This window comes from Acartia tonsa, chromosome 2 (assembly GCF_053477335.1).
Source record: "Acartia tonsa isolate MP-2025a chromosome 2, ASM5347733v1, whole genome shotgun sequence".
Classification (NCBI taxonomy): domain Eukaryota; kingdom Metazoa; phylum Arthropoda; class Copepoda; order Calanoida; family Acartiidae; genus Acartia; species Acartia tonsa.
Window position 1 is genome coordinate 51,657,521 of NC_137261.1, and position 13,696 is coordinate 51,671,216.

The following is a 13,696-nucleotide window of genomic DNA, read 5'->3' on the forward strand; positions in this document are numbered from 1 at the left end:
TATATTGACGAGAAAATTTATGTTTCACCATGTTTTTTAGGTATTTTAATTGATTTTGAAAACTTTTATGAAGCTAATTCTTTTAATAAAAGGGATATTTGATGATGCATATGCAAATACTCGTGTTATATAGATTGTAAATTAATCCATATTAGCATTAATTTAAACGTACATATGAGATATAGTAAATGTGTTTTTGACTTTTTTTTATTTTTATTATTTGACAACATGGACAATTAAAGACACCCCGAGCTCAACAAAACGTTTGATAGAATTTTAACAAAAAATGGTGGACATTTTTTTACTTTTCTTCAATTTGAAGTGGTGAAACATAAATTTTTTCGTCAATATATTATTTATTGATAGTGACCTATTATATTCTGAAAGAAAATACTCAGGATCAATGCTGGAAGGCACTTAGAATCACGTGCTCTTGTTCGTGGATAGTCCTCTTTTGATTATTTGTTTCAAACTAAGGTACAATTTTTCCAGCTAATTTCAATCTAAAGATCATTCATTGGAGATGTAAATCAATTCTTCGTCCATTGTCCTATCCCTTAAGATCCTTAATCATGTAGCACTAAGCACTTATTCCAAACTCGGACAGCGTTATTCAATAAATTTACTTAATTTGGAACACCTGTCATACTAGACAAGCGTGAGGTCATAAAGATGTCATACTGTGCTTATTCATGGAGATTAAGCTGGTCCTATTGACTATACCAGAGATGTATAATTTGTATAAATTTTTTTTTAAATATGGGTATTGAAAACATTTTTTTCCTCTCCTTAGGGGGAATTGCTAGAAAAATATGTGGAAGGGGAAAAAATTTATAAAATAAAGAGCACTAAAAACTTTTACCCCTCCTTAGTGAATATACACCGCTGAGCTATACAAAAATGTGTCATCCAACTCCATGACTAGTTAAAATTTAAGTTCATTTGGAAACTGTGGCTACACACACAAACAAACAAAAATAATGCCTACCTATTGAACTTTCTTTAGCTTGTGAGGTTTTTAGTCGTACGAAGTAATTCAATGGATAGTAATATCTAAACGTAAAAAAATATATTAGTTACCTAGTTAATCTTTAAAAAATTGGGGATGCAATTGCTATTTCCAGCCAATTTTTTTGTAACTAACGGCTACGCCCCTGTAGGCCTCTAGGGGCCCATGAGACTAGGGGGAAGTCGACCCCCACTTTCAATTATAGTTTTATAACTAAATTTTTTTTTTGGGGAGGGTGGGTTGTTTTTTTTTTTTAGGGGCGATTTCTCTTGGAAGGGTAGTGGTACCCTCTCTCAAAATAGGTATAAACCTTCCCAGGATGCTACACAGCAAAGAAGATCCTCGCTACAGACATAAAAAACTTCTTACTTAAAATGGGATTATTATGACTGGGAAATAACGGCAGGAGTTATAGAAACGGCCTTCAAAAAAGAGGGACTTACACCAAAAATCTTCTTAGATAATTTTTGTTTTAACATGTAAGAAAATCCAGGGAAGCAAAAGGCTGTAAACTTTACTGGTACCAACATAGACGTCCAAGGGTTTGGCTAAAGGGGTTTGAACCCCCTCAAACTTTGAAACCACCCTTCAAATAAAAAGCTTGAATGTCCCTCTCTCATTTGTTGGTTTCAAAACCTTTTTGTACTTATAGTGTACAAACTTTTCTATTCAATTAAATTTTTAATCTACAGGGGGAGTAATTTTGTTTATTACTATTAAGAATGTACATTAAATTATTGTCCATCTTCTTATCCAGATTCCTTAGACAGCCCAACCAATAATAACTTTTCTGGAGTACCTACCTCTTATTCAAAGAAATAATCATTTTATATCTACAAAACATTTTATTCTGTATGTATTTCTGAAAGAGATTAAGCATGACTTAAAATTTATTATTCAATCAAACTAACTGTTAAAAAACATTAAAATAAAGACAGAATCAATTAAGGTTTAAATTTATTTTCTTAAATATGATCAATTATTAAGTCAACCTTATATTCAACTTTTAAATTATATGTTTCATCTACATTTACAATTTACCAGAGAAAATTGAACAAAATTAATGACAGCTTTTTGGATGAAAACTATTTTGATAAAACAAAATATTACTGCTATTTTGATGTATTTTCTTAATAATATGTACTAAAACAATTTAGGATATAAAACTGTCAAATAAATATAAAATTTTCCCATTTAATATTAAAAATTTAGCCTTCACCTTAACTCAACATTTTTGTGACTTGATAAAATGAGTGATAGAGAAACTGGATTATAAAACACAGGATATTTGGAACCATTGTCAGATATAATAATAAATAGATTTTTTAATAATCTACATATTTTCAAATGAATATTGGAGAAGAAAAGAGAATATTCATGTATGTTTGATATAAAACTAAAAAATGACTAATAATCAGAAATGCAATAACTTTTGGCAGAATGAATAACAAAAAAATAATTGAGTTGTCCTTAAAATTAATAATTCTTTTCTTCTCTTTCCAATGCAAGCATATTAAGGTAAATATTAAACTAACTAAAGCACTCCTAACTATTACAAAAATATAATTAAATTACGAAACAAGTTCCACTATAACATTTTTTTAATGTCATAGGCTTAATATGATAATACAGTTGCAGAAGATTTTTTATAACAAATTTTGTCGATTTCACACAAATTACCTTAATGAGCACTGATTAATCTCCTGCCACCATTATTTTTAAAAAAAATTGGGGGAGGGTGTTAGTTTCTTACTTTAGGTCAGATTAGGTTAGGTTATGCTGGGTACATACCCCGCAGGGGTTAGGCAATAGAAATCAAATTACCCCTTATTTTCAATTAATATAAAAAAATTAGAGAGGGGGGAGCTATCAGTGCTCATAATGCACTTTGTGTGAAAGCCCCAAAATTTTAAATTAGAGCATTATAATAGCACAAAATTTTCCAAGCTCCTTAGAATTCTACAAAAAAAATTTGCAAATATTTATTGCTCGTTGTTTGTTCTAAGGTAACCTATTTCTCAAGGTGGTGGGAAGACACACTGGACTTGAAATTAAAATAGTACCCAAAGTTTTATAAACACTTTTTCTTATTCATTTGCTCAAAAACTTTTATCTATCTTTAATTGGTTTGTATTCAAACTAAAAAACAACAAAATTCAATCTACAAAAAGGGATAATTTTGTTTTTAATCATTGGGGATGTAAATTACTAAATAACTTTAACATCCATTGTCTTATCGCTTCAGATCCCCGACTTCTAGCAGCAAAATTTTCAAGTTTTGTGATCGTTTTTGTTAAATATGGAAGAATTAAAAGGAGAAAAATGTAATCCTAGTCCGTAAATAATATAAATATTATAAAATGTGGTTTAAAAATTCCGTTTAAGTACAATTTAATGAAATCATTATAGTTATATGTTCAGGTAACTTGCAAAGAAATACAAAAATCCATGAAAACTTATGTACCTAGGTAGTTTTTTTGAGTTTCGCGCCATATATTTAAAAACAAGGATGACAACATCCATAAGTAGCGAAGCACAAAAAATAAAATCATGAATGGTAATACGTACAAGTAGATTTAAAGTGTATTTATTAATTGATTTATTGGAGAAAATAAACACGAAACCCTGTTTTATTTTGTATAATGATGACGGTCAAAGTAAATTACATTAAAGATGCTCATAACAATGGGAAAAAATTATTTTGATACTGATATCCCAATTTTTTTTTTTTAATTTAAAAATAGCCAAAAACCTGCAAAAAGGAAGTCTGACCGTCATGGTTGTTTTCTTCAAACATCAGGAAATTTAATTTTTGTATGTATAACTGAAAAAATTTTGGAAATCTTACCATAAACACCAAAGATATGGAGAAAAATGTGAAAAATACAAAAAAAGCCTAAAACCTGCTGAAAGGCAGTCTGACCGTCATAGTTGATTTCTTTCAAGGAGAGAAAATTTAATTTTAATATCTATTACTAAAAAAATTTTGGAAATCGGACTACAAACACCAAAGATATGGAGAAAAATGTGAAAAATACAAAAATGGCCTAAAACCTGCTTAAAACCAGTCTGACCGTCATAGTCGTTTTCTTTAAACGACTGGAAATTTAATTTAGATATCTATAAATGAAAAAATTTTGAAAATCGTACCATAAACACTAAAGATATGGAGAAAAATGTGAAAAATACAAAAATAGCCTTAAACCTGCTAAAAAGCGGTCCTAACGCCATTGATGTTTTATAATTAATTGTGCTCCTTAATGATGGAAATGTTGTCAAAAAATTTCAGCATTCTATCTTTTATAGGAGCTGAGTAAATCTCATTTCCCCCATAGCGTTACGGACTGACGGACGGACGGACTGACGGACGGACGGACTGACGGACGGACGGACCAAGTGAATTATAGAGTAGCTTCGCTACTAATAAAAATGTATACCTTCTGTGTATAAAGGTCTTTAAATTCATTCTAAAAAGCATAAAGTTCTAAATATGCCTAGTTGAAGAATATATGATTTAATTAGTGTCTTTTAGGTATAATAAAACTACGCAATAATTTGTTATAAAAATAAATAACATGGTTTAGAATTAAAAACAGAAAAAAAATATTATAAACTATAAGATTGTTAATTTAAAAGATTTGTACGATTAAAATGGCGAAAAATAAATCTTAGCTGGATTATTAAAGTAAAGATAAGGCGATTTCACTCGAAGTGCCCAGACGAGCACAAAAACCCACCACCCTTATTTTGAAAAATGAAAATAAAAGAGAGCTAGGTAACTTTAGGCTTGGTTAGGTTAGGTTATATTGGTTACAGGGTAGCCCCGTAAGGATTAGGTAAAAGAACAAAATGCCCACCACCTTTATTGACATTTTATTTATTACGCTCGCTAGACACTTAAAGGTAAATCACCAAAAATAATAAGTACTATTAGAGAAACACAACTATTAGGTAGTCTTAATTAAATTAATATTATCTAAGCAGAAAGGTCTATAATGAACTATTATTTACTAGGTACCTAGTTAAATTATTTAAAATTGTTTAATTAATAAAACTAGGTAGGTACCTAGTTAAATCATTTGAAATTGATTTTTAATTAATAAAACTAGATAGGTACCTAGTTAAATCATTTGAAATTGATTTTTATTAATAAAACTAGGTAGGTACCTAGTTAAATCATTTAAAATTGAGTTTATAATTCATATAACTGAGACTCTAAATGGTAATCACAGGAAGAATTAAACTTAGGTCTGGTAAAGATAAAACAAGGATGACAACGTCCATAATTAGCGAAGCACAAAATAAATCAAGGAATAGACAAACGGACAATACGTGTTATATAGCAGATGTTCAGTTATCTAGCAAAGAAAAGAAAGAGAGAATTTGCAAAAACTGTTAAAAATCACGAAACCCTCAAAAAGAAGGTTATGTCCTTTGAAGCATGACTGACTGACGGACAAACCAAGTGAATTATATAGTAGCTTCGCTTTTTAAAAATTTTGCATTCAAATCGTTTTTCAATTCTTTTAAAACCTCTAAAATCTAAGGAAAACTTGCATTTATTAAAATTGCTAAGGAGTTATCTAAAGGTTGCTTCTTTAATATTACACTATCTCAAGGAAGGGAGGAGACATTGGACAGTAAATTACACTGGTACCCAAAGATTTATATCAACGTTATCTTCGTGGTTGGCTCAAAAACTTTACCTAGTTACTATCATTGAATTTCAATTGGTTGGTTCCAAATTATTAGCGTCAAAACTTTTCAAAAATTATTAAAATCTACAGAATTTAATTTTGTTTGTATTCATTGGGGATGTATATTAATTTATCGTCCATTGTCTTATCCCTTAAAATCCCTGAATATTTATATCTCTCTCTACAGGGCTTTGGTAGATTAAAAGTATATAACAAGTATTTATATGGCAATTATTATTATACAGAGTCTGTATAACAGGTAAAATCGATGATAGGGAAACAGAGGACCGAAAATGTACACTAGTTCATAAAGTACAAGGGCAAATAACCACATACATACTGCTTCTTTAATAAATTTATATTTGGTGTTTAAATCTCTTTAATTTGTACATTTGTAAGTACCTAGGTAATTCTTTTAGAAACATTTGTAAAAATCGAAAAAAATCACAAATGTACAAAATCGGACCCCGAAGTAGCCTATCAACGTTAAAATCCTTAGGATTCAAATTGAGATTACAGGATTTAAGCATTAGTTTACACTACAAAGCATATTTGTTAATTTTAAAGCTAAGGAAAAATATTATTATATGAGAAAGGATGTTAAAAATAGGAAAGCTTAGTTTTATTATTTCTATGTTCATAGAATTTTTTTCTCGGGGAGAATGGGGGAGGGGGGGTATGATATCATAATATGAATCACATGTTAATAATCTTGATGAATAATATATTTAATATACAACTCTTTACAGTGACAGCACGTTTGTCTGTCTGTCTGTCCATTTTCCCTCCACTTGATAATATTTCTGTTTAGGAAGTTAAGAACCCTTCCTTATGGATCACATTTAGTTGTAGTATAGGTTTGTATCTTGTCTTGGATAATACGAGGTTCATTATAATCCACACACACACACACTGGCTTCTAAATCATTTTGCTTCATAGCATTTAATAATAAGACAATATTCACAATCTAGGCTTAGGTGATGTACTTTCTTTGTTTCAATTTCATTCTTGTTATCAATATTTCTCTTTTTCACACCATTAACTATTAAAAAAACGCTCTATAGGACCATAACAAAAAAAAGGATGTTTTGGTATTTACAGGAAGGGAGAGGCAATGAACTGTAAATTATGCTGGCCCCAAAATTTCTATCATTCTTAGACTTAAAAACTGTTAGTAAATCATGATTGGTTTGTACTAGCTAACAGTGTTATATTTTTTTTTTTTAAATTCAAATATTAGGATTGATAATATACATTTTGTTTATCAAAATCGGGGGTGTATCCAAAGTGTATTAAAAAATTATAATTTCAAAAGAAATAATCAAACACAGAGCATTCATTCCTTTATGGGCATGGTAGAGGGTTGGGAGAAATTGATTTTCTATGGTTGTCCTTGTCCTTGTGCCCGGGCATCAGCATCCAGGGATGAGAGAGGATCTCCTTGGCAGAATATCTCTGCAGAGGATCAACCACCAAACTCCAGGAAATCAGCTCCTAAAATTTAAAATGGTAAATTTTTCGTTCTGTTTATATTTTTTCCAATAAAAAATTTTTTTTGTATAATAACCAAAGTTTAGTATATATCCTTTCAGACTTAACTACCCACTAAACCGATTGAGTTATCCATTTTTGGGAAGCTTAATATAGGTCTCAGAATGGTACGTTTTGGGATGGCTTTAGGCTATGCGAATATAGAGTTCCTAGATGCTAAGGGTACAACCGCTAATTCATGAAAAATATAAGATACAATTCATGTTTAAAGTTTAAGTTTGTAAAAAGAATATTTATAAAAGCAAAAAATATCAAAAATAACAAAAAAAATGAATTTACCTTAGCTGGATAAGAAACAGTATCCCAGTCAGGAGAATTGAACTCGAAGAGTCCAGACAAGATCTGGTCAAACAGCTCTTCCTACAAAAATAAGAAGAATTAGAAATTGATTATAATATTGTCAAAATTCTTTTGTTAAAGGGATAGTTTCACGAAGTGCATTTTAAAAAAATAGTGAACTGTAAGTTTTTTCCATTTTAAATAACGTAGTAGTGCATAATATAAAGTTATTGATTAAAATTAAGAGATTTTAACAGGGATTTTCCTTAAAAAATGAGTTTTTCATTTTTATTTTCAACTTCGTTGCGTGTTATATATGGCAAAAACTTTTTTGTCATAAATACAACTTTAGATAGCATTTACTAGTTAATAAAACTTTAAACTTTTTATACAACAAAATACACATAACAAAGAATGACCAATAAAATATTCAGTATGGTACTTAGAGTAGTGATCTTTTTATATGTCTTAGTAGAATATATTAGGCATTAGATAGATATGATTGTGATAAAGAATTTTAACATTGACCTGACCAAACTTTTTTTATTTGACAATATCTTAAAGAGTTAGTGATTTGCAACATAAATTACATGAGAATGGTCTTTTTATATATATATATATGTTGTATGGTTAGTTGGTATTTCCGCGTGAGATAATGTGTATATTGTAAGTAAACCGGACGGTTTTCTTTATTTTTTTTAAAAAGAATCTATAGAAAACCTGTCCTATAGTGAACCGGACGTTATTTTTTATGTTTTTTATGTAACTTGTCCCAAGGGGAACCCCTGTTCAATTTTTTTATAACTCTTGTGAAATATGTGGAAAAAGATTATCTAAAATTGGTGTTTTGGCTATACATATTTGGAAAAAATAGACCATTCTCATGTAATTTATGTGGCAAATCTCTTTAACTTTTTTCGATATTGTCAAATAAAAAAGTTTGGTCTGGTCAATGTTAAAAATTCTTTAACATATAATCATATCTATCCAATGCCTAATATATTCTACTAAGACATATAAAAGTTCACTACTCTAAGTACCTTAACTCTTTAAATACACTTCATAGAACTATCCCTTTAAAGTTTTTTAGTTTTTAAATACCTTGGTAGTTGATATTTTTCTTTCATAAACACCTACCATCTATTCAGAATAGTACATTGGACTAGTTTTAAAATTTTAAAAACAGGTTCTATTATTCATTGTTTTAGAAAAAAAATTCCGATATAGAGAAGGGTAACTTTAGTTTACCATAATTTAAGGGTCTGGAACCAATGTCTCCAGATCTGTCCACCATTGCGGTGCAATATAGTTGTAGTAATAGCCAGAACAAAACTAAATTTGCGGATTTTAATCAACTTTTTGACGGATTTTTAAGCATTTACTTTTTTTGAGTAATATATGATCATACTGTACCTGGCAAGTTGTGGAGGAATTAAGTTTGTTACCTGATTATTTGATCTGGATGAAAAGGGAGGGTATCCACACAAAAGAATATACAATATCACACCAATAGCCCATATATCAACCTTAAACAAATAATATTGGATACCTATAGGATATACGTGGATATTTGACAGGGGATAGGGTAAGGGGAGTGGGTGGTCAGTACCGTTATTTAATCCAGCTACATGAAAATCTGGTGCAAGAACACAGTAATAGTATATTAAACCAAATAATTCTTGATTCAGAACTTTTGTAAGTACCAGAACTTATGTCTGTTAGTTGCGAAAGACCTCACTGACTCTTTCACAGTGTAGTTTTTTTTTTATAATGTCCGAATTAAAAATTAGTAAGAGAAATCATCACGCCAAAGTTTATCTCAAATAGCAGCCGAGTAAATGACAAATCCACTCTTAATTATACAGACTTATAAACAGGGTTTCGGATCCGCATTTATTTTTTGCGGATCCGGATCCGGATCCTCAAAATTTGGTCAGTGCGGATCCAGATCCGGATCCGGATCCTACCGGATCCGATTCCGGATCCTTGACAATAAAAATAAAATCACTAAACCTTTCAAAAAATATTTATTCTTAATTCGAAGTCAAAAATACTTTTAATTTTCAAGTCTTACCCTAAACCTTAAAGATTGGCTCTCATCAAGAGAAGGTCTGAGATTTTATATAAATTTAGGTAGATTTTTCCATTTTTTCCGCATTTTTTAGAGTCCAAGGATCCGGATCCGGATCCGCATTTTTTTGCGGATCCGGATCCTTGGACTCGAAAATATGCGGATCCTTGCGGATCCAGATCCGGATCCGAAACCCTGCTTATAAATATAGAGTATCTTAGCTATTAAACTTTATTTATTGAGGTATGTAAAAGTTTACCTTAACTCCATAACCGGTTTCAGCAAGAATTTCCGGCGCCACGTAGGTCGGCGTGCCGCATACGGTGAACAGCGGCTCCCGCACCGTGACGGCCAGGCCGAAGTCGGCCAGCTTCAGGGACTTGGTGAACTGTTTGTCGATGACAAGCAGGTTCTCCGGTTTGATGTCACGATGGCAGATCATTCGGTCATGTAAATACTAAAAATATAATGTTTTATTTAAGGGGGGAAGGAGGGGAGAGGACAGTTTACTGTTATTTTACCGGTTAATAAAGTTCAAGAAACTACTTTTCTCATTTAGTTACTTTTTAAAAATCGTGATTGAGTTTTCAAACAATTCCACTTATAATTCAAAACTGCAGAAGAGGTAATAATTAAAATTGACATGAAATCAAATTACATTTTATGTTTTCTAGGCAAAAATGGACTATGGATAGAATGTTAACTTGTTTCCAGCTAAATCCATCAACTTATACAAAACCGCCAAAAAACCAAATGTACAAATTCTGACTCTAGATTATCTGAATCTGTCCCTATGGGTTACCTGTAAGGCATCCGCGAGATCTTTAACCATATCTCTGGCCACAGATTCTGAATATTTAATATCCGCTGCTATGGCATCAAAAAGATCTCCGCCCTAAACAAAATGTTTTAAGTTAATCTTTAGGAACAAAACTACTAAATTTTTTGTCAGAATAAGATTAAGGTTAGGATAGGTAAGATTTATCAACAATGCTAAAATATTTAAAAAGAAACAATAGAAACTAACAGTTTTCTTTTATTTTTCAACTTTCAAATTAATGAAGAAGTGATTATACTTGGATGATACAACAGATTTTAATGTTCTCTAATAAAGTGAAACATGCAACAGGCTAAAATAACGATACCCCCCTTCCCCTCTACTGGAAAATGAACTGACAATAGATAATGTTAACAACCTGAATAGACGAAAATTTTTCCCCTGTCATAATATCCAAGTATAACTATTATATATTCATAATCCTGTCTCCCTAGGGTACTTACCGAAACAAATTCCATGATAAGGTATTTCTCCTCTGGGAAGTCGAAGACCTCCTGGAGCTTGATGATGTTAGCATGGTCCACAGAGGAGAGGATAGCTATCTCACTCTCTATCATATGCTCCTTACCCTGACACCTAGCCTAAATATACAGAATATTATTATTTATTTATTTATCTCGATTTTGTTCTTTGTAAGAAAGCTAACGTGGGTACCAGAATGATTTTAGCCTATTTTCTGAACCCTTCACTATATTTCCTCTATAATGGTTGCAGCAACTAGCAAAATAACAACAAAGTTTTATAGACAGGTTCTCTACTTCGTTAATTTTTATCACATCTTGATTGAGTAATAAAGGGGGGAGGCGGATGTGCCACTTTTTGAAACCAAAACTAAAAGTCAAAGGAACTCAACTAAAAAAAGAGTTACAGGTCTGAGATTTTGCATGGCAGTTGCTTTATAGGGTTACAATATGGAACAGTGAAGAAACGGCGGCGCAACCGCCGAAACCGCCGAGAAATTGCAAAAAAAAATTCGGCGGGAAACGGCGGTTTTCGGCGGTTGCGCCGCCGTTTCTTCACAGTTCCATATTGTACCTATATAAAGCAACTGCCATGCAAAATCTCAGACCTGTAACTCTTTTTTTAGTTGAGTTCCTTTGAAGACTTTTAGTTTTGGTTTCAAAAAGTGGCACATCCGCCTCCCCCCTTTACAGTGTCCAAAATTTTCCACCAATAATTTAAATCTACAGAAAGATGTTCTAATTTAATGTTCAATTTAACATTTATTAACTTATCCCTTGAGATCCCTAATATCATCTAAACAAAATCTTCAAAATTATGTTTTTAAAGTTTGTCATTATATACCTAGGTACTTAGGTATGTAATTGAAAAATATTTTTAAAATAAAATAAATTACCTTGTCAATAACCTTGGCTGCATATTCTTTTCTGTTGTCCTTAGCATAACACAGTCTCACCACTGCGAAGTTGCCATGACCGATAACCTGAACAAAGGTTTATCATTAGTCCTTTTATACAAAAGTAACAGGATGACTACTATCTACTGTCTGTTTCTTAATGTTTATAGCAAAGGATTTCGCTTACCACTGAACCAATATGGTTCTCCTTTACAGTGAAGCTTCTTATGGGCCCAGAGAAAGTTTGTATGTATTTTTTGGAAAGGGTAAATTTCCCCTTTCCCTAATTTGCCCATAGAAGTAATCTAGGAGCGTAGCCGCAAGTACTAATACTTAAATAGTAAGGTTTATGTCTGTTAGTTTTGATCTCGCAAACTACTGAACCAATTGAGCTCACTATTTTAGGTAATCTTCAAATTGATTTCAATAGGTTCAATATTTAATTGCAAAATGAAAGTCTTGGGATGGGTTTAGACTATTTTTACCCTTGTTCTCCATCAAGTGCTATAGAGTAAGTCCCTATACAACATAATATTTAAAATACAGTAAAATAGAGATCTCTACTTAATCATTAATGATTTTTACCTGTTTAATATGATATTTATCCGTGACCTCTGGCGGATAGGTTTCAGAATCCTCCTGAATACAGTCCTCAATACTATGGAAGCTGTTGCCGTTCTTCAAGCTGCCGCCGTGATGACCGCCTGCACCGCCATTTTGGCGGGATTTAGAACTCGCCCGCCGACTTCGGACAACCCGACTCAACAAGAACTTTTTCCTGAAAAATGGATCCTTATAATAAAGAAACAGGATATCTGTGTTTCTGTCTATACCAAAGGCTCTCGAAAGATCACAGAAAAACTTTTTAAAAAAGGATAGGTATATTATTACTTGGATATTACACCATATTTTAATATTCTCTAATAAAATGAAACTTGCAGCGGGCAAAAATAACCCTCTTTACAACATCCCCCTCCCACATTTTCTCAATATCTTTGTAGACATACGCGGCGAGGGTAAAATAATAATGAGTAGCTCTCATGAGATAGCGGGTCAAGTCATAATGTGCTTGAACATGGAGCTTGATAGCCCTAGTGGCTATACAAAAGTGTCTCAGCAGCCTACTCCATGACTACCTATATTCAAACCCTAAAAAACTATGGCTAATCAATCAAAAGACAGATAAAAAATGTATAGATAAAGTAGCTTCGTTACTTAATATATTGCAGGGTTTTATTTTTAGATTTTTTAAAAAGACAATTTTCTAAAATTGTTATCTTTACCTGCTTGATTTTGGTGATGCATGGGCAAACTTTTCATACTTGAGGTCAAGCTTCTGGGACTTCAGGATAGCTTGCACATTTCTATTATGTTATAATTAACAAACACATTTTTTACAAGGTCAGAAATTATTTAGATTCTTATGCATTAAAAAACCAGGAAGGGAGGGGACATTGGACTGTAAATCATAATGGTTCCCAAAGATTTATAAGCATCTTATCTCATTCGTTCGCTTACTAATATTAGGGACTTTTCTTATATCTTAATTGTAGACAAACTCGCAGTGTCCTAATTTTTTCAACAATAATTTACCCTAGGTACATAAGGTGTAACTTTGTTTTTAATAAGAAAGCATGTACGTACATACAATTATCGTCCTTTATCTTTGGTTTGAGCGTTAAAATCAACAATGACATAATTTGGGACAGCTGCCATACTAAAGTTAATAAGAACAATTATGTTCATAGGCTGCACACTCTTGGAAAAAAAGAACAGTAAACTGTTATCTAAACTATACAATTAAATAAAATGTTAATTAAAAATAAAAAATTATTCTAAACTTTTAATTTGTGACATAGACAAGAACGTACGGACATTATTTGATTATAGAGT

At 31.5% G+C, this 13,696-nt stretch overlaps 1 protein-coding gene across 1 annotated transcript in view; it reads right to left on the bottom strand.

Annotated features, from left to right (window-relative positions):
• Positions 1-988: 988 nt before the first annotated feature.
• LOC145312112 (serine/threonine-protein kinase DCLK1) overlaps positions 989-13,696 on the bottom strand; it is a 37,450-nt gene continuing 24,742 nt past the window's right edge. The window contains exons 11-23 of the mRNA XM_080151256.1: positions 13,087-13,167; positions 12,389-12,581; positions 11,804-11,890; positions 10,890-11,027; positions 10,411-10,503; positions 9,868-10,065; positions 8,983-9,063; positions 7,538-7,618; positions 7,050-7,201; positions 6,173-6,749; positions 5,543-5,954; positions 1,813-5,259; positions 989-1,053 (exon numbers count right to left, since the gene is read on the bottom strand). Of these exons, the coding sequence (XP_080007382.1) occupies positions 7,052-7,201; positions 7,538-7,618; positions 8,983-9,063; positions 9,868-10,065; positions 10,411-10,503; positions 10,890-11,027; positions 11,804-11,890; positions 12,389-12,581; positions 13,087-13,167 (1,102 nt within the window). The 3' untranslated portion in view covers positions 989-1,053; positions 1,813-5,259; positions 5,543-5,954; positions 6,173-6,749; positions 7,050-7,051. The remainder of the gene's footprint in view (positions 1,054-1,812; positions 5,260-5,542; positions 5,955-6,172; positions 6,750-7,049; positions 7,202-7,537; positions 7,619-8,982; positions 9,064-9,867; positions 10,066-10,410; positions 10,504-10,889; positions 11,028-11,803; positions 11,891-12,388; positions 12,582-13,086; positions 13,168-13,696) is intronic.